This window comes from Trachypithecus francoisi, unplaced genomic scaffold (genome assembly GCF_009764315.1).
Source record: "Trachypithecus francoisi isolate TF-2019V2 unplaced genomic scaffold, Tfra_2.0 Lachesis_group17, whole genome shotgun sequence".
NCBI classification, from domain to species: Eukaryota; Metazoa; Chordata; class Mammalia; order Primates; family Cercopithecidae; genus Trachypithecus; species Trachypithecus francoisi.
In genome coordinates this window covers 2,492,348-2,510,953 of record NW_022681462.1, presented here as the reverse complement: position 1 = coordinate 2,510,953, position 18,606 = coordinate 2,492,348, and the positions used below count along the sequence as shown (strand labels likewise).

The 18,606-nt window shown below is 40.1% G+C and overlaps 1 protein-coding gene across 3 annotated transcripts in view; it reads left to right on the top strand.

The window, feature by feature from the left end:
- MGAT4A (alpha-1,3-mannosyl-glycoprotein 4-beta-N-acetylglucosaminyltransferase A) overlaps positions 1 to 18,606 on the top strand; it is a 128,927-nt gene that overhangs the window by 44,920 nt on the left and 65,401 nt on the right. For all 3 annotated transcript variants that reach the window (XM_033238959.1, XM_033238960.1, XM_033238961.1), the window contains exons 3-4: positions 7,437 to 7,604; positions 11,009 to 11,149. In XM_033238959.1, coding sequence (XP_033094850.1) covers positions 7,437 to 7,604; positions 11,009 to 11,149 — 309 coding nt within the window. The remainder of the gene's footprint in view (positions 1 to 7,436; positions 7,605 to 11,008; positions 11,150 to 18,606) is intronic.

The following is an 18,606-nucleotide window of genomic DNA, read 5'->3' as shown; positions in this document are numbered from 1 at the left end:
TAATTATCAGTACCCTGCTTTTTAGTTAAAGATAGTTCTAATGTAGAACTATCTACATAGTACATTTAGCTATATGTTTATAACAGTTATAACTATCTACATAGTTCTACATTAGATAACTATGTAGTTATCATTGTAGTTCTAATGTAGAACTACATTAGAATTCTAATGCTGTGTCATGGGAATTCTTCATGGGAAACTACAGGGCATTAAAGCTTTCAGAATACAAAATATTTTTAATTTTCCTTTTAGAATGAAATACACCTTTATGAAGAAGTGTCTCCCAGTGACTTTAAAATACTTAAGGAAAATAGTTTATAGCCATCTTATAATTTTTACTCCAAGCTGCTTGTGGTTGTTGAATTTTAAAAAGGTTGAATACAATGATTGTTAATATATTTAGAAGTGAAGAGCTGTTATAAACATATAACTAAGTGTACTCTAATGAATGTTATCCTGAGGTATGAATTTTTATAGTTCCTCATTTTATTATGATAAGGGAATTTGGGACTTTATGATGAACTTACTAAAAAGAGATTGCCCTTTCCCAAGGGAAATCAAGGAAAATTATTACATCTGTTTAGATTTGGGAGGCCGAGGCAGGCAGATCACTTGAGGTCAGGAGTTCAGGACCAGCCTGGGCAACACGGTGAAACCCCATCTCTACTAAAATACAGAAACTTAGCCTAGTGTGGCAGTGTGCACCTGTAATCCCAGCTCTTTGGGAGGCTGAGGCAGGAGAACTGCTTGAACTCAAGAGGCGGAGGTTGCAGTGAGCCGAGATCGCACCAGTGCACTCCAGCCTGGGTGACAGAGCGAGACTCTGTCTCCAAAAAAAAAAAAAAAAAAAAAAAACAAAGTGTGTTATAGGTACTTGCAGCATCGTTCGTTTGTCTTAAGGTGTTATGTTTATTAGGTTAGGGGATAGATTTTAACTTATTAAACCTCTACCTGGAAGTTTGCTTTGAATGACATTGTTAATGATTATATTACTTAGCCGACAGCTTAGAGAAATAGTGGTTGCGTTCCAGAAAATACTTCAACCATAGCCAATTTGGTATTCACTAGTCACTGATTTGTAAGTATACTGAAAACACCTTGTAAGCGAATAAATGAATTATATACATTATTTTAATTTAAATAAAGTGTATGATCCTGTATATCTATGAACCCCATTTTTCCTTTTGAATTTAGAAGGGTGCAGCTATTTTCAGAATCCATGCATATGTGTTGGATCCTGACTGGAGTACTCCAAAACCAGAATTATCTTGACAATGCCATGTAAGAGACCTTTGAAACTGGTGTTCACTGGACACTTGGAAACCCCTTTCTGCCCCAAGTTAATCTTCAGGATTATGGCCCTAAACATTTTAATGAGCACCCCCTGTCCCTGGAACCCTTAACCTGTGGGCCAGAGGAAAGGAGAGGAGAAGAAACCGGTACACTAGAAACTACATAAACTTCTAGGCTGCTCGAGTCTAGAACTACCCGGAGGATAACGCTGGCTGCCTCTGGGCTTCACAGCTCATGGACCTGGGACTGGCACATCAGCATCACCTGGGAGCTTAGGCCTGGCACGGTGGCTCACGCCTGTAATCCCAGCGCTTTGGGAGGCCGAGGCGGGCAGATCACGAGGTCAGGAGATCGAGACCATCCTGGCTAACACGATGAAACCCTGTCTCTACTAAAAATACAAAAAATTAGCTGGGCATGGTGGTGGGTGCCTGTAGTCCCAGCTACTCGGGAGGCTGAGGCAGGAGGATGGTGGGAACCTGGGAGGCAGAGCTTGCAGTGAGCTGAGACCTCACCGCTGCGCTCCAGCCTAGGCGACAGAGCCAGACTCCGTCTCAAAAAAAAAACCAAAAAAAACATTATCAGGGCCCACCTCAGACCTATGGAATCAGGATTCCTGGAAGTGAAGTCCAGAACTCTGTGTTTCAATGAGCCCTTTTACTTTTAGGTGGTTCTTATGCATGATAAATTCAGGAAACAGTGAGATACTTGGTCTCGTTTGTAAGTTTTGGCCATCCGTTCTATTTAGAATTGTCTGTTCAAGTTCTGTTCTTTCAGCCTATTTCATTTGGACTGCTGTTCACTGTGTCTTTTGGCTTTTTATGGCATTAGTTCTCCTAAACCACCCTCTGAATCCAGTTCTTTTATTTTTTTTTCTTTATGCTTAAGAGGTTTATAAGTGGGAAATTTTCTGCAATTTCATCTAGGCCATCTTCTTTCTAATTTAAAATGGTTGTGTAAGAGTGATGCATGTGAAATCTTTAAAAAGTGAAATAAAACTTTTTTCAAAGGCAGTGGCTTCCTGAGAAGTAAAGTAAAGATTGTTAAATTTTGGAATCTTACTAAAAACGTTCCTCAGTCATATTTTAAAAAATTTTATCTGTGGAAAGAATTGTATCAGTTCAATGTGGTACTGAAGTTGAACCAGATGACTACTTTTTTTTTTTTTTTTTTTAAGAGACAGGGTCTTGCTGTGTCACCCAGACTGGAGCGCAATGGTACATTTGCCACTCACTGCAGCCTCAAACCCCTGGGCTCAAGGGAGACTCCTACTTCAGCCTCCTGAGTAGCTGGGGCTATAAGCATGCAGTACCACACTGGCTAATTTTTAAATATTTGTTGTAGAGACAATGTCTCCCTATTTTGCCCAGGCTGGTCTCAAACTTTTGGGTTCAAGCAATCCTCCTGCCCTGGCCTCCCAAAGCACTGGGATTTCAGTTATGAGCCACCGTGCCCGGCCCAGAGGACTTCTCAACATTTTTTTCAGTGCCAGAATTTTATTATCTAATAAATATTAAAATGTTTTAATTTAAGAAATAAAGAGTGGGTTTAACTTTTGGTAGTTTTTATTTCAATACAAAAAGCCAGTTTTTAATGTTAGCTCTGAATTTAGTAGTATCTTGTACATCTTGCTGATAAGAAGTTACTATTCTTTAAAAAAAAAGTTTTCTGGTCTGTTTTTATTCACCACACATTAGATGTGACTTCTTGGTGCTTTTTGTTTGTGTTAATCATTCATTTATACTGTTGAACAATTTCATATGAAATTACCATTTTTGCCAAAAAGGATCAAATATCAGCAATTTTATATGGTTTAGCCTAGTAAGTCTTTGAAAGCCCAAAGTTACCCTTTTCACTGGAAAACTGACCTAAATATTTGAGTTGAAGAATCAAAGTGGTTTCTCTGGAAATTTTGTTTTAGAATCTTAGGTTCACAAAACATGATTTGTACAAAACATAATTTGTACTTTCATTGCCTAGGCTGGACATATAATTTTCTACAATTAAAACAGTTAGATTTTGTCTACAGTAAAAACAAAACAACAAACAAAACCGGGCACTTCCCAGTAAGATGGTAGTATGAGAGTTCCCTCAGTTTCCCGCCATAACCCTCCCTACAAACTGATTGAAATGATTCAAAGAAAAGCAAAAATAAGAATTTTGGTACTAATGTTGACAACAGGGAATTATCAAACGTATTAATTTGGAGGAATTTTTTCATCTGTTATGTTAAAGTGAACTGAATGCTGGAAGCAGATAAACAACTCTCTTCCTCAAGAAAGCTGTGTAGTATTACGGGAAATATAAATGGAGAAAATTCTAGGGAAAATTCTAGAAAGTTCTAGAAAGCTGAGTTGGCTTTCTAGATGGAATATGACGTTGCCCTGTTGTTGTGGAGAACTCTTTCAATATGGCAGAATGGAGTCAGAAACAAAGGACGGATGTGAGAGAGATCAAAAATGGCCCCTCTGGAGCCTTTTCATAGCTGTGGGCCTTGCACTAAGAACAGCTTAGATATTTATCCGGGCTAGAAACTAAGTATCTGTGACATTATCGAATAGCCCATGGGCCCCCAGGGACTTTTTCTAAGCTAACTTTCCAAAAGCATGGACACTTCCCCTCAAAGCAGGGAAGCATTTTAGAATTAGGGGTGGGGCATTTCTCTGCGGGGACTGCTTATTCTGCCTACTTGGTGAAGCTGGCCTCTGAGAGGGTGATTTCAAAACATAACAAGAAAATGCATGTGGAGATGGAGACTGCCCTCAGACTCCTATCCCTTTCTACCACTCAAGAGCTGATGAAAGACTGAGCCTATATCTGCCGTTCAGTCTCCTGCTTGCTTTAAATCATCTTTGTATTAAAAAAATGATGAAATGAAGGATAGTGCAAATAACTTCTCTATACATTTCACCTATTGTGAACATTTTGCCTCTGTCATCTTCCTTTCTACAGATACTTGTTTCTTTTCAGAACCATTTCAGAGTAAATTGCAGAAATCATGCCCCTTTATGCCTAAATCATTTTATGTTTATTTCCTAAGAACCAGGACATTCTCTTACCTTACCACAGTTCAAGTGTCAAGTTCAGGAAATTTAACACTGGCGCAATCATACCCATTCTGCAGTCTGTGTTCTGTTATTCTTCCAGTAATGTTCTTGACAGCATTTATTTCTTCTGCTCCAGGATCCAGTCCAGGACAGTGCTTTGCATTTAGTCTCTCCTTACCCTTGGTCATTTCTTCAGCCTTTGTCTTTGATGGCCTTGACGTGTCTTAAAGTGGAACCATTTGTTTTATACATAATCCCCCAATTTGGATGTGTCCAATGTTTCCTTGAGATTAGAATCAGATTATGCATTTTTGGCAGGAATTCCACGTAATGAAGGGAGGGTCCTCTGGGGTTCACTTCACGAGGCACGTGATGTCTGTCCCATTATTGCCAACTTTAACCTTGACCACTTGATGAAGGTGGTGTCAGGTTTTTCCACTGTGATACTACGATTTCCCTCTTTGTAAAGTAATAAGTACTTTGTGGGGAGGTATTTTGAGATGCTATAAATACCTGTTTCTCATCAGATTTTCACCTGTTAGTTTTAGCATGCATTTTTGGTGCTTGCCTGAGTCAGTTATTGCTATGATGGTTGCAAAATGGTGTTTTTGTTTTTGTTTTTGTTTGTTTTTTGAGACAGAGTTCAGCTCTTGTTGGCCAGGCGGGAGTGGTGATCTTGGCTCACCACAACCTCTGCCTCCCTGGTTCAAGCGATTCTCCTGCCTCAGCCTCCCAAGTAGCTGGGATTACAGGCATGCGTCACCACATCCAGCTAATTTTGTATTTTTAATAGAGACGGGATTTCTCCTTGTTGGTCAGGCTGGTCTTGAACTCCCGACCTCAGGTGATCCACCCACCTTGGCCTCCCAAAGTGCTGGGATTACAGGCGTAAGTCACCGCGCCTGGCCCAAAATGGTGGTTTTTCTAATGTTCGTTATTTCTTCTACATTTAGTAATTGGCCTTCTGTAAGAAACACTTTCCCCTCATTTGTTTATTTTTATTTATTTATTGTTGATACGGACTCATGGATTCTTTATTTTTATTTTTATTTTTTGTTGAGACGGAGTCTCCACCTGTCACCCAGGCTGGAGTGCAGTGGTGCGATCTCGGCTCACTGCGAGCTCTGCCTCCCCGGTTCACACCATTCTCCTGCCTCAGCCTCCCAACGGACTCATGGATTCTTATTTTATTCAACGGGTTATAATCCGTTACCATCAATATTTATTTTGGTACTTAAATTGCTCCCCATTTGGCCAATGGGGGCCTCTCGACTGCCCTTCTGTGCCCTTTGGCGAGGTCATTTTTTTCTTTTGATAATACTTTCTTGCTGGCAGAAGAATATTCTAGGTTTATCTTAAAGTTATTTCTCTAAACAGTTCTTAAAAAATTTTTTTTAATAAAGTTGGGGTCTCGCTGTGTTGCCCAGGGTGGTCTCAAACTCCTGGGCTCAAGCCATCCTCTCGCCATGCTTCCCAAAGTGCTGGGATTATAGGGGTGAGCTACCACGCTTGGCCTCCAAAGAGTTCTAATTTATTTTAGTGGCAAATGGTGTTGAGAAACCAATATCTAGGCACTGCTTAAGTCTTAAGGGTAGGATTCGAATGTTGTTCACATAAAAAGGGAAGAACTCAGAGATCTGTTCTGGACACTTACTGTGTTTGGACACTGTGTTTATACTGATCTGCCCTTGTCTACACTCTCTGGACTGGCAGTTCACACTCTTAGTTTCTGTAACCATATAACATATTCTGATCTCAGAGCAAGTTCCCCCATATTATCTTCTAGATTTTTCTTGGCCCTTTAAAAACATTAATTCTTCTAGATAAATATTAGAATTATACATCAAGTTCAAAAAATTTGTTATATTGAAAGATATTGAATTGGGCCAGGCGTGGTGACTCACGCCTGTAATCCCAGCACTTTGGGAGGCCGAGACGGGCGGATCACGAGGTCAGGAGATCGAGACCATCCTGGCTAACACAGTGAAACCCCGTCTCTACTAAAACATACAAAAAACTAGCCGGGCAAGGTGGCGGGTGCCTGTAGTCCCAGCTACTTGGGAGGCTGAGGCAGGAGAATGGCGTAAACCCGGGAGGCGGAGCTTGCAGTGAGCTGAGATCCGGCCACTGCACTCCAGCCTGGGCCACAGAGCCAGACACCGTCTCAAAAAAAAAAAAAAAGAAAGATAATTGAATTTCTTTTGCTTAGGGTACAATTAATCTTTTTGTAAGACTGAGTCTTCCTATTTAGGAATAAGAGCTAATTTTATTGATTCTATTATAGGCTTCAGTAAAAGGCTTGTACTTTTCTTCATATCTTATGTGTCTCTTCTTATGATTGTTTAATATAATTATTTATAATTTTGTGTTTGGGAATGGTATCTCTTTCTCATGTCTTACATTGTGTATTTACACATGCAGAAAATGCCTAAACCATGAGTGACTTTCACTAAACTGCCACCCAGATCGAGAACTAGAACCTAGGCTGGCACCCTGGAGCCTCCTAGAGTGCTGGGATTACAGGTGTGAGCCACCACGCCTGGCCACTCACTGGGTTTTTAGAGATTGGGAATTTGACTGATGTCTGGCCTAGGGAAATCTTTGAGGACTAGGAAGTTCAGAGGAAAAGTTTGGTCTATGGAAATTAATGATTATGCTATAAAATATGTTATATTCATTTTACTATTATATATATTACCATCAGTTTCTGCCTCATCTCTATCTGGTTGATGTGAATACGGTGTTTATAGTTGTTTGTACCCTTCGACAGGTGATGTTAGTATGATGCTTTAAAGTGTTTATTCTAAACCTTTTATTGTTTTATCCATCTTTAATTATATGAAGTGCTGGAGACTGCTCACATTTTTACAAATAATAAGAGCATAATAATAAGCATTAAGAGCATTCTTACAAATAATAAGAGCATATAAGTTTTGTTATATAACAAGTCAGAGCCCTTTTTTTTCTGTTGTGTATCAATGAATAAATATTTTCTTCTGAAACACTCAACTCTAAACTTTGTAACTTTACAGTTCCGTTTAGATTGTGTTGTTGGTTTGAAGACATACACTATAACTGTTTTGCTTTTGCTTCTAGAAAAACTGATTGCTTATCAACGAGAATTCCTCGCTTTGAAAGAACGTCTTCGAATAGCTGAACATAGAATCTCACAGCGCTCTTCTGAATTAAATACCATTGTGCAACAGTTCAAGCGTGTAGGAGCAGAAACAAATGGAAGTAAGGATGCATTGAATAAGTTTTCAGGTACAAACAGTATTTTTTATATTAAATATATATATATATGTTTTTTGTTTGTTTGTTTGTTTTTTCTTTGAGATGGAGTCTCATTCTGTAGCCCAGGCTGGAGTGCAGTGGAGCGATCTAGGGATCTCGGCTCCACCTCCCGGATTCACGCCATTCTCCTGCCTCAGCCTCCCGAGTAGCTGGGACTACAGGCACTGCCACCACGCCCGGCTCATTTTTTGTATTTTTAGTAGAGACGGGATTTCACCGTGTTAGCTAGGATGGTCTCGATCTCCTGACCTCGTGATCCGCCCGTCTCGGCCTCCCAAAGTGCTGGGATTACAGGCGTGAGCCACCACACCCGGCCTAAAAGGATTATATTTTCTATTTTTTTTTCTTTTTTTTTTTTTTTTTGAGATGGAGTCTCGCTCTGTCGCCCAGGCTGGAGTGCAGTGGCTGGTTCTCAGCTCACTGCAAGCTCCGCCTCCCGGGTTTACGCCATTCTCCTGCCTCAGCCTCCCCAGTAGCTGGGACTACAGGCGCCCGCCACCTCGCCCGGCTAGCTTTCTGTATTTTTAGTAGAGACGGGGTTTCACCATGTTAGCCAGGATGGTCTTGATCTCCTGACCTTGTGATCCTCCCGTCTCGGCCTCCCAAAGTGCTGGGATTACAGGCTTGAGCCACCGCGCCCGGCCCGGATTGTATTTTCAAAGGGGCATGTGGAATATTTTTTTTGAAAGTCATGTAGAATAGTTTATCAGCCAGCATCTGTTACCCTTTTCAGAGAGAAAAACCACCACACAAAACGTTATCTTCTAGTAAATTACAAAAAAAAAAAAAAGTTATTACCTGCTAAATTTGATTTTAAGAGAGTCATATTAAGTTAAATTGTCTGGGCACAGTAGCTCACGCCTATAATCCCAGCACTCTGGGAGACCAAGGCGGGCAGATCTTTTGCGGTCAGGAGTTCAAGACCAGGCTGGCCAACATGGTGAAACCTCACCCCTACTAAAAATACAATAATTAGCCAGGTGTGGTGGTGCCTGCCTGTAGTGCCAGCTACTGGGGAGGCTGAGGCAGGAGAATCACTTGAACCCTGGAGGCGGAAGTTGCAGTGAGCTTTGATCACACCACTGCATTCCAGCTCTGCACTCCAGAGCTAGACTCCATCTCAGAAACAATAAAAGTTAAATTGCGGTGCAATAAATTTCATTGGCAGTAGTGAAGAATGTGCATCTTTTGAAAATATATTCAAAATGAGATTACAATTTAACTTTTTGTGCATCCATGTTTCTGTGATGACTTATGTGTGGACTTCAGATGGACTCTGGAGAAATCTTTGAGCTATTTGAAGCAATTAGTGCTCTTAAACCTGATTTATAATGAAGAACACACATAGTTTCCTACTGGATACTTTAGGAGTATCTGGCCTGTTTCTTCTCTGAGAAATCCTGGTCAGAGTAAGATGAGGTCAAATGATCTCTCTTTCTGTGTTCTTCTTTATCTGATAATTAAATCGACATATGTATCTAATTGATTGCCTCCAAATTTGCATAATCTTTCTAGATTAGCATACGTTTTCATTTAGCTTCACCTGTTTTCATTTAGCTTCATCTGGATCTCCAGATCCACTGCCTCCCCTTATTTGTAAAGTTGCGTACTCCTTCTCCTCCTGCTGATAAACTTCACATTATGTCCCCCTGATGTTGAAACTCATGGACTGGTGTAGATAAAATATAAATCACCCGTAAGCCTGATGCCCAGTGATTTCTACTAACATTTTTTGTTTCCTTCTAGTGTTTTTTCCATGACTATTTTTCTTCAAAATTGTTATTGCGTATGATGACCTGATTTTCACTCTTGAAATTATACTATGAGCATTTTAAAACTATGTCATTAAATAATCTTCAAAATATTATTTTTAGTGGCTGTGAATATGCCAGCTATATATACCATAATATATTAAACATTTTTTCTACAGTTATTCAAATGGGTTTTTCTGGGTTGTTTTTCCCCTGTAGTTTATAACTCTGGTGAACATATTTGTATATAAATCAATCATATTTCTAGTAACCTTTAAGTTATTTTCATTGGATTATGACTTCCTTAGAAATAGGATCTGTGTTTTGATGACTATTGATTTTTGAACACGTGGTACATTTGCTGGAATAAAATAGATAATCATTAAATATTTGTTGAATGTATAGAAGCTAAATTCTTCAAAGAGAAATTACTGAGTAATAGGACAGAAATGTTTTAGGGTTTTTGATGCTGCTTTGAATAGTTGGAACGTTTATCTTGTTATCACCAGTATTTAATATTATTATTTAATCTACTGATTTCATAGGTGGAAATTGATATAATTTGTAATTGTTTCTTCACTCATGAAATTAAACTTTAATTTTACATATGACAGTCATTTGCATTTCTTTTGTGAATTTTTGGTTCTTCTCATCTTTAATGAAGTTGAGGTAACAAATTCCTACTGCTAACGTCCTTGTTTCTGAGGTTAAATTCTAATTTCATGAAATTTTAAAACATTATTTATACTACCAATACTACCAAGGAGTGAGAAAAATAAATGAAACTCTCTGAAAGTTGTGATCTGTGCTGGACATTCCCAGGTCATGCTGTTTATAGTATTTTACTTGAAGTTTTCAGAAAAAAATTCCTTCCATGTGAAATTTTGATAACATGTAATGCATAAAGAAGTGAATGGCTGGGCATGGTGGCTCATGCCTGTAATGCCAGCACTTTGGGAGGCCAAGATAGGAGGATTGCTTGAGCCAGGAGTTTGAGACCAGCCTGGGCAACATAGTGAGACTCCAGTCTCTACAAAAAAAAAAAAAAATTTTTTTTTTTTTTTTAATCATGGTGGTAGCATGTGCCTGCTGTCCCAGGTACTCAGGAGGCTGAGGTGGGGAGGACCTCTTGAGCCTGAGAGGTCAAGGCGACAGTGAACCGTGATTGTGCCAGTGGATACCAGCGTGGGCTACAGAGCAAGACCCTGTCTCAAAAAAAAAAAAAAAAAAGGGAAAGAAAGAAAGAAAATGAAAGTGATTGAGAGTCAATGTACTTATTATTATTTATTACATTTTCATAAACCGACAGCATATTTAGAGTCCGCTTGGCCAACTTGAGTTCTAACACATTATATAGGTGAGCCCTTAGCATCCCACCTTCTTATGGTTCTCTAGCTGGCCATGTTGGTTTCCTTCAGTGAGTTTTATCAACATCGTGACCTGTGAGACTCTGGCTTTGAAAGTGTCCTTTTCATCTTAAACGGAGATCTCATTTACCAGAGCGTGAAACTAGGAAAGAAAATTCTTTAGTTCTAGTTCTCATTAATTTTTACTGCTGGTTTTATAAAATCAGCAATTTCTGTAAGGTAATTCTTGTGTATTAATTATGCTTCTGTGTTTCAGGTAATACCCTAAAGCTGTTAAAGGAGTTAACAAGCAAAAAATCTCTTCAAGTGCCAAGTATTTATTATCATTTGCCTCATTTATTGAAAAATGAAGGAAGTCTTGAACCTGCTGTGCAGATTGGCAATGGAAGAACAGGAGGTATGTTTATTTTGTTTCTTACTGCAGTTGTACTACTGCTGTTAATTGTGTTTTGGACTCTTATGTTCACCATCAGAAGTCTGGGAGGTCAAAAAATAAAAGTTCTTTCTTTATCTGTGCACCTCAGGTTGGGTCTCATTCTAAACTCCATGTCGAAAGGAGTTGGACGTTTCCTTCGTAGATCAAAGGAATACAGCTGAAAGGGATCGTGTGAAATCTAGTTCAGGCCCCATCCTAGGCAGACAAATGTTGACACCTTTGTCATTTTTCTGTTTTAGAAATTTGGGAAGTAGAGAGATGACATTTTTTCCTGATATCTTATTTCAAAATTAACAGCTCTTTTGGTCACGTCACAAAGGTTTTTCTTATGTCTGCCTCACGTTTGGTACAGAGATATAAGTAGATAGTAACTTTTGTGTAACTTTTTATGCAGTAGTAGAAATGCTTTGATTTACTTCTTCCTAATTTATTCAAAAGATACTATATAGCATGTTTTTCTCTTCTTGTCAGAGCCAACAGAACTTCCTCAATTTTCCTTATAGAAACTATTTACCACTCTTTTTTTTTTTTGAAGCAACGTAAGCACAAATTTATTGAAACCAAACTACACTCCACAGAGTGGAAGTGGGCTTGAGCAAACCAGCCCAAGAACCATTTACCACTCATACTTTTTATTCCGCTGTGTTGACTTCGTTAATCTTTTCTTCGTAGATTTTAAAATGTAGAAGGCAGAATATTATTTTGTTCTTCTATAAGTTTTTAACAAGTGATGAAACGATTACTTCATAGATACCAAAATTCATTTTTGGGTTAGTGTTTTTGAAAAGCTGAGTCTACTTTTGATTCAATGGGATTCGTAAGTATTTTGCTGTCTTTTTGGGGGGATCACATCTTCTCACTGATCTATAAATGTAAGCTTTTACATTCATCTTGTTTTAGTTCTGCTGTCTTTCTATTTCATTAATCAGTTGAAATGATATACTACCTTCCTTCTTAAGGAGGTAGAAACTCTTAAAATAGTACGTTGAAACAAACCCCTTCTTTCCTTTCTCTAATGATTCAAAAAATATTTATTGAAGCCAGGCATTTTGCAGGTGCCAGGTATACAGAGACTAACAAGGTGTGTGTGGTACTTTGTTTTTTTTTGTTTGTTTGTTTTAGAATGTTGATTGTTAATTATTTTTGAAGCTGATATAACGTCTCCCTTTAATAATCATTATTTGGATAAGATGTCTTAAGTAATTGTGGGTTTGTTTGTTTAGGCTATTTCTTCATTCATAAGGGTATCAAATAAAAAGAAATTAGAAGTGATTTTAAAGTCATTTAAAACTTCCAAGGTCTCTGTTAGGTTTTTATTTTATAAATGTGACATTCTCTTTCTTTTGAAGCTATGTATTCCATCCCATTTGTTTACATGACTTTATCCATTATAAATATAATAAAATCTTGGTCAACCAGCTTTCTAATAGTTAACATTCTTATAAAGCTGCCACTATCTTTGAAAGGTAGAAAAAACAGCTTGGTAGAAAAAAACGGATAGGCAAATAACCCATATTTACTACCTTAAACATTTTCCTCCCTAAATCTTTGGGGAACAGCTCTTAATATTTTTAGTTACAGGACCCTAAAGAACTTCTGTTTCTTAGATAAAGAAAAACAGCTTCTTGCTAAAAATTCTGTTTTCCAGTGTTCAGGCTGATTAATTAGGGAACAGCACTTAGAACAGCTAAGCCATCGTAAGGCTGAAGAGGAAGGACAGTGCTGCTGGTGGCTGCTGACCCCCAGGGGAGTGGCTGGGATTCTCACACCCAGAACAGAAAACGGCCGGCGCCCCACCCAGCACCACATCTGTATCCTCCCACTACATTCGCCAAGGCAGGCTGCGGCAAACAGACCCAGAGACTACAAACGGGCTCAAGGGCGACTTCAGCAACGAGGGGTTGCCGAATCGTTTAAGAAAATTAGTACCATGAATGACTTAATACTAAAGAAAATTGAGTTTGCAGAACAAACAGAATGAATATGATTTAAAAATAAAACAACATATTTTTAGAAATGAGGGAGGACAACTTGCCCATAACACAATAACTGACCATTATCAAAGGATCTGTTAGAAATCTTTGTACTTATGATTTCAATGATTATATTTAAAAATCCCATATTGAGGGACTGATACGGAATTTTAGCTAGATGTAGCTGAAGACCAAATTAGTGATCAGAAAGACTGAGCTCCGTATTTCTTCCAGAATGCAGCAATAAACGCATAAAGAATGGAAGTAGACAAAAGTTTTAATGTTCATCTGGTAGTAATTTCAGAAGGAGTGAACAAAGAGAGTGAAAAGAGGGAATTACCAGCTTATAGGAGTAAATTTCTTTGAGTTGAAGAAACATTCAGGTCTTCAGGTTGAAGGGCCCATTTAGGGCAGAGCAAGAGAGCTGAGAAAAGACTTTTACTGGGTTATCTAGCGAAATGGCACTACTGCTTGGTGGAGGATAACAGATAATTCTTGGAGTATTTGCTGCAATCAAAGTCCACGAGCAATTGCTATGGGCCAGGCACCTTGCCAGGTACTTTGGTACACAAAATTAGATGTGGTTCCGAGTCTTGTGGAGCTTCAGCCCAGTAAAGAAGACACGTATTAGTCACGTAGTCAATTATACAAACAACTGTATAATTACAACTGTAATTACCAGTGTAAAGGATGCTTTGAGAATGTGTAAGAAGGACTTTTGGCCTAATGAGGGAGTTTAAGGAACTCTGAGAAATTATGTTTGGCCTCAGGCTGATAGAATCTGTCATTTACTGGTGAAGATGGGTGTGTTAGTGTCCTACTGCTGCTGTAACAAATTGACAAAAAATCACTGTGTTTAAACCACAACACAGATTTTTCATCTTACAGTTTGCGAGGCAGAGGTCCTAGAACCAGATTGTCAAGAGGGGTGTGTTTCTTCTGGAATCTCTAGGGGAGGATCCTTTTTATTTTATTTATTTTTTTTGCCTTTTCCACATTACTTTGTGGCCTCTTCCTTCATCTTCAAAGTACAGTATCGTCAAATCTCTCTGACCATGACCCTCTTGATTCTGTTGTTCCATCTCCTTCTTTTGCTGTGACCCTCCCTCCTTCCTTTCATAAAGACCCTTGTGTTTATATTGGGCCCACTAGGTAATCCAGAATAATTACCCCATCTCAAGAACTTTCATCACATCTGCAAAGTCCATTTTGCCATGTAAGGTGACATATTGACAGGCTCCAGGAATTATGGCATGGACATCTTTGGGATACTGTTATTCTCTCCATCGCAATGGAAAAGAATATTCCGGAAGATGGAAAGAGCACCACAAAAGTCCTGTGGTGGAAGGGAGTGTGGAGTGTTCTAGAGAATGAAAGAAGGTCGCTGTAGTTTAAGTTTAGAGTGAGGAGGTGTGTGGAACAAGATGAGGCTAGAGACGTAAGTTGAGGCCAGGCCACCATGTAGGGCCTCCTACACCATTTATGGGATTTTGGTTTCTATCCTAAGAGCAGTAGGAAGCCATTGAAGGGTTTTCAACAGTACTTATTTATAATGACTTGATAAGATTTAAATTTTACAGAGATCACATTTGCTGCAATGGGAAGGATGATTGAGGATGTGGGAAGAAGAATAGATATGAAAAACCAGATAGGCTGTTTCAGTAATCCACTGGAGAGACGGTCAACTTGGACAAGGTAGCAGTGGTAGTAGTAGAGATGGGAAGTAGAAGATGGACCTAGAGTTGTTTGGAACATACGGGAATGTATCAGGGAGGACATAGTGTTCTGGATTTGTGGACTGAGGTAGAGGAGTGGTGAGGAATGATCCCAGGGTTTCTGGATTGAGTGGCTGGATGTGTGGTGGGCCATTCAGTGAGATAGGGGATAGTAGACACTGTTTTGCATCACTGGTTTGCAAGAGAAGTTTATAAATTAAATTTGGATATGATAATTTGGAGGTGATTTTGAGATATCACAGTGGAGATGTTGGAGTAGGCAGTTGGATATTTAGATCTGGGACTCAAAGGAGAGATCTGAGTTAGATTTAATTTTATGAGTCATTGTTTGGGAGTAAGTGATTGCAGACACAGAAATGGATGAGATCTCCTAGGGCCTAGGACTGGGACTTGAAGGTTTCCCACCAGTTAATTTCCAGGGAAAGAGGAAGGTGAACACAAGGAAGACAGAGGCAGAGAAAGGGCAATGAGGCAGTAGAAGAAAAAAAAAATACTGTCATGAGATATAAGGAAAGAAATGAGGAATAAATGACTAAAGTCAAACCATAAGGAAACATGATAGGCTAAAAATATTTGGCTAGCAATGAACATTTTTAAGGGGACATAATGTAGTTATAACTGAAGGTAGATTGAGTTACTGAAGGTTGAGAATGCCAAGATTTTTCCTAATTCTTTTTTTACTTTAAAAGAAATACAAACTAGAATTGGAAAACTTCCCAGGAAAGTGGAAGCAAATGAAATAACCACAGTTGATAGTTCTGTCAAATTATAAATACCATGAGGTAGGGGGCTTACCTGTCTCATGGCTGTATTTCAGACTGTCTAGTACGTAATAGATGTATTATATATGCACAGTTACTACTTGAATTGGAAATACTAGGTGGTTAATCAATGGAACTCTTGCACTCAGAATTAAAACAAAATCAGTGATCCCAGTACCTAGCCGAACCCGTTGGCTCTATTTCTGTTTGGTTTCCTTGGTCCATCTTGCTCCTCCCTAAAAGGATGATATGACCATATTCTTCACTTTGCTCACATATTTCTTCTGAACTCTAGCTCAGTAGAATACTTACATTTTCTGGATTGTACATGGTAGAAGAACATGGTATCAGATAGGACAGGCTGGGTTATGTTGTGGTAACTAACAACCCCAGAGTCTCAGTGATTGAGAGAACACGTGTGTATTTTTTTTTTTTTGCTCATAGTACATGTCCACCAAGGTTGACCAGTCATGCAGGGATCCAGGCTGACAGAGCAGTTGCCATCTTGAATATTTCTGGCTGCTCTGCCAAAGAGAACAGACAATCTCAAGGACTTCACACTGCAGTTATCAGTGCTCAGCCCACAGATTACACATGCCAATGACTCATGGGCTATTAATAATTATATCCCCTTGGCCCCACAGTCCCCAACCATAAGGGGACTAAGAAGTGCAGCCCTTCCATGGGCTCAGAAGGCCAAGGAAACTACCCTTTTTTGGTGGTAATTTTGCACATTACCATAAGCATGGTTACTCTCATTTTGTAGGTTGGGCTGAAATTAGAAGTTTCATTTTTAGTGCTTTTGAAGTCTTTGAATACCCTGGTTTAAGCTAAATAATTTAAATTTTAACTCTAAAATAGTGTATTAGGGATAAAATGGTTTATTCTCTAAACACGCTGTATTAGTCCATTTTCACACTGCTGATAAAGACATACCTGAGACTGGGCAATTTACAAAAGAAAGAGGTTTAATTGGACTTACAGTTCCACACGACTGGGGAGGCCTCACAATCATGGCAGAAGGCAAGGAGGAGCAAGTCACATCTTACATGGATGGCAGCAGGCAAAGAGAGAGTGAGCTTGTGCAAGGAAACTTCTCTTTATAACCATCAGATCACGTGAGGCTTATTCACTGTCATGAGAACAGCACAGGAAAGACCTGCCCCCATGATTCAATTACCTCTCACCGGGTGCCTCCCACAACACATAGGAGTTCAAGATGAGATTTGGGTTGGGGACACAGCCAAACCATATCATTCCGCCCGACCCCTCCCAAATCTCACATCCTCACATTTCAAAACCAGTCATGCCTTCCCAGCCGTTCCCTGAAGTCATTAACTTCATTAACTCATTTCAGCATTAACTCAAAAGTCCACAGTCCAACATCTCATCTGAGATGAGGCAAGTCCCTTCCACCCATGAGCCTGTAAAATCAAAAACAAGCTAGTTACTTCCTAGATACACTGGGGGTACCAGCATTGGGTAAATACAGCCATTCCAAATGGGAGAAATTGGCCAAAGCAAAGGGGCTACAGGCCCTGTGCAAGTCCAAAATCCAGCAGGGCAGTCAAATCTTAACACTCCAAAATGATTTCCTTTGACTCCATGTCTCACATCCAGGTCACACTGATGCAAGAGATGGGTTCCCTTGGTCTTGGGCAGCTCTGCCTCTGTGGCTCTGCGGGGTACAGCCTCCCCCCCGGCTGCTTTCAGGGGCTTGCGTTGAGTGTGGCTTTTCCAGGCACGTGGTGAAAGCCATGGGTGGATCTACCATTGTGGGGTCTGGAGGACGGTGGTCCTCTTCTCACAGCTACACTAGGTGGTGCCCCAATAGGGACTCTATCAGGGGGTCTCTGACCCCACATGTCCCTTCCGCCCTGTGCTAGCAGAGGTTCTCCATAAGAGCACCATGCCTACAGCAAACTTCTGCCTGAGCATCCAGGCGTATCCATTCATCCTCTGGAATCTAGGTGGAAATTCCCAATTCTTGACTTCTGTGCACCTGCAGGCTCAACACCATGCGGAAGCTGCCAAGGCTTGGGGCTTGCACCCTCTGAAGCCATGGCCTGAGCAGTACCTTGGCCCCTTTTAGTCAAGGCCGGAGTGGCTGGGACACAGGTCACCAAGTCCCTAGACTGTACACAGCAGAGGGACCCTGGGCCCGGCCCAGGAAACCGTTTTTCCCTCCTAAATCTCTGGGCCTGTGATGGGAGGGGTTGCCACAAAGGTCTCTGACATGCCTTGGAGACATTTTCCCCATTGAGCTTAACCATCCAGCTGCTCGTTACTTATGCAAATTTCTGCAACTGGCTTGAATTTCACCTCAGAAAATGAGATTTTCTTTTCTATCACGTTGTCAGGCTGCAGATTTTCCAAACTTTTATGCTCTTTCCCTTTTAAAACTGAATGCTGGCTGGGCGGGGTGGCTCACACCTGTAATCCCAGCACTTTGGGAGGCCAAGGCGGGTGGATCACGAGGTCAGGAGTTTGAGACCAGCCTGACCAACGTGGTGAAACCCTGTCTCTACTAAAAATACAAAACAGCACAGGAAATCTGGCCACGGTGGCTGGCACCTGTAATCCCAGCTACTCGGGAGGCTGAGGCAGGAGAATCGTTTGAAGCTGGGAGATGGAGGTTGCAGTGAGCCGAGATCACGCCATTGCACTCCAGCCTGTGCCACAAGAGTGAAACTCTGTCTCAAAAGAACAACAACAACAATAAAAAACAAAAACAGAAAAACTGAATGCCTTTAACAGCACCCAAGTTACCTCTTGAATGCTTTGCTGCTTAGAAATTTCTTCCACCAGATACCATAAATCATCTCTCTCAAGTTCAAAGTTCCACAAATCTCTAGGGCAGGGGCAAAATGCTGCCAGTCTCTTTGCTAAAACATAATAAGACTCACCTTTACTCCAGTTCCCAACAAGTTCCTCATCTCCATCTGAGA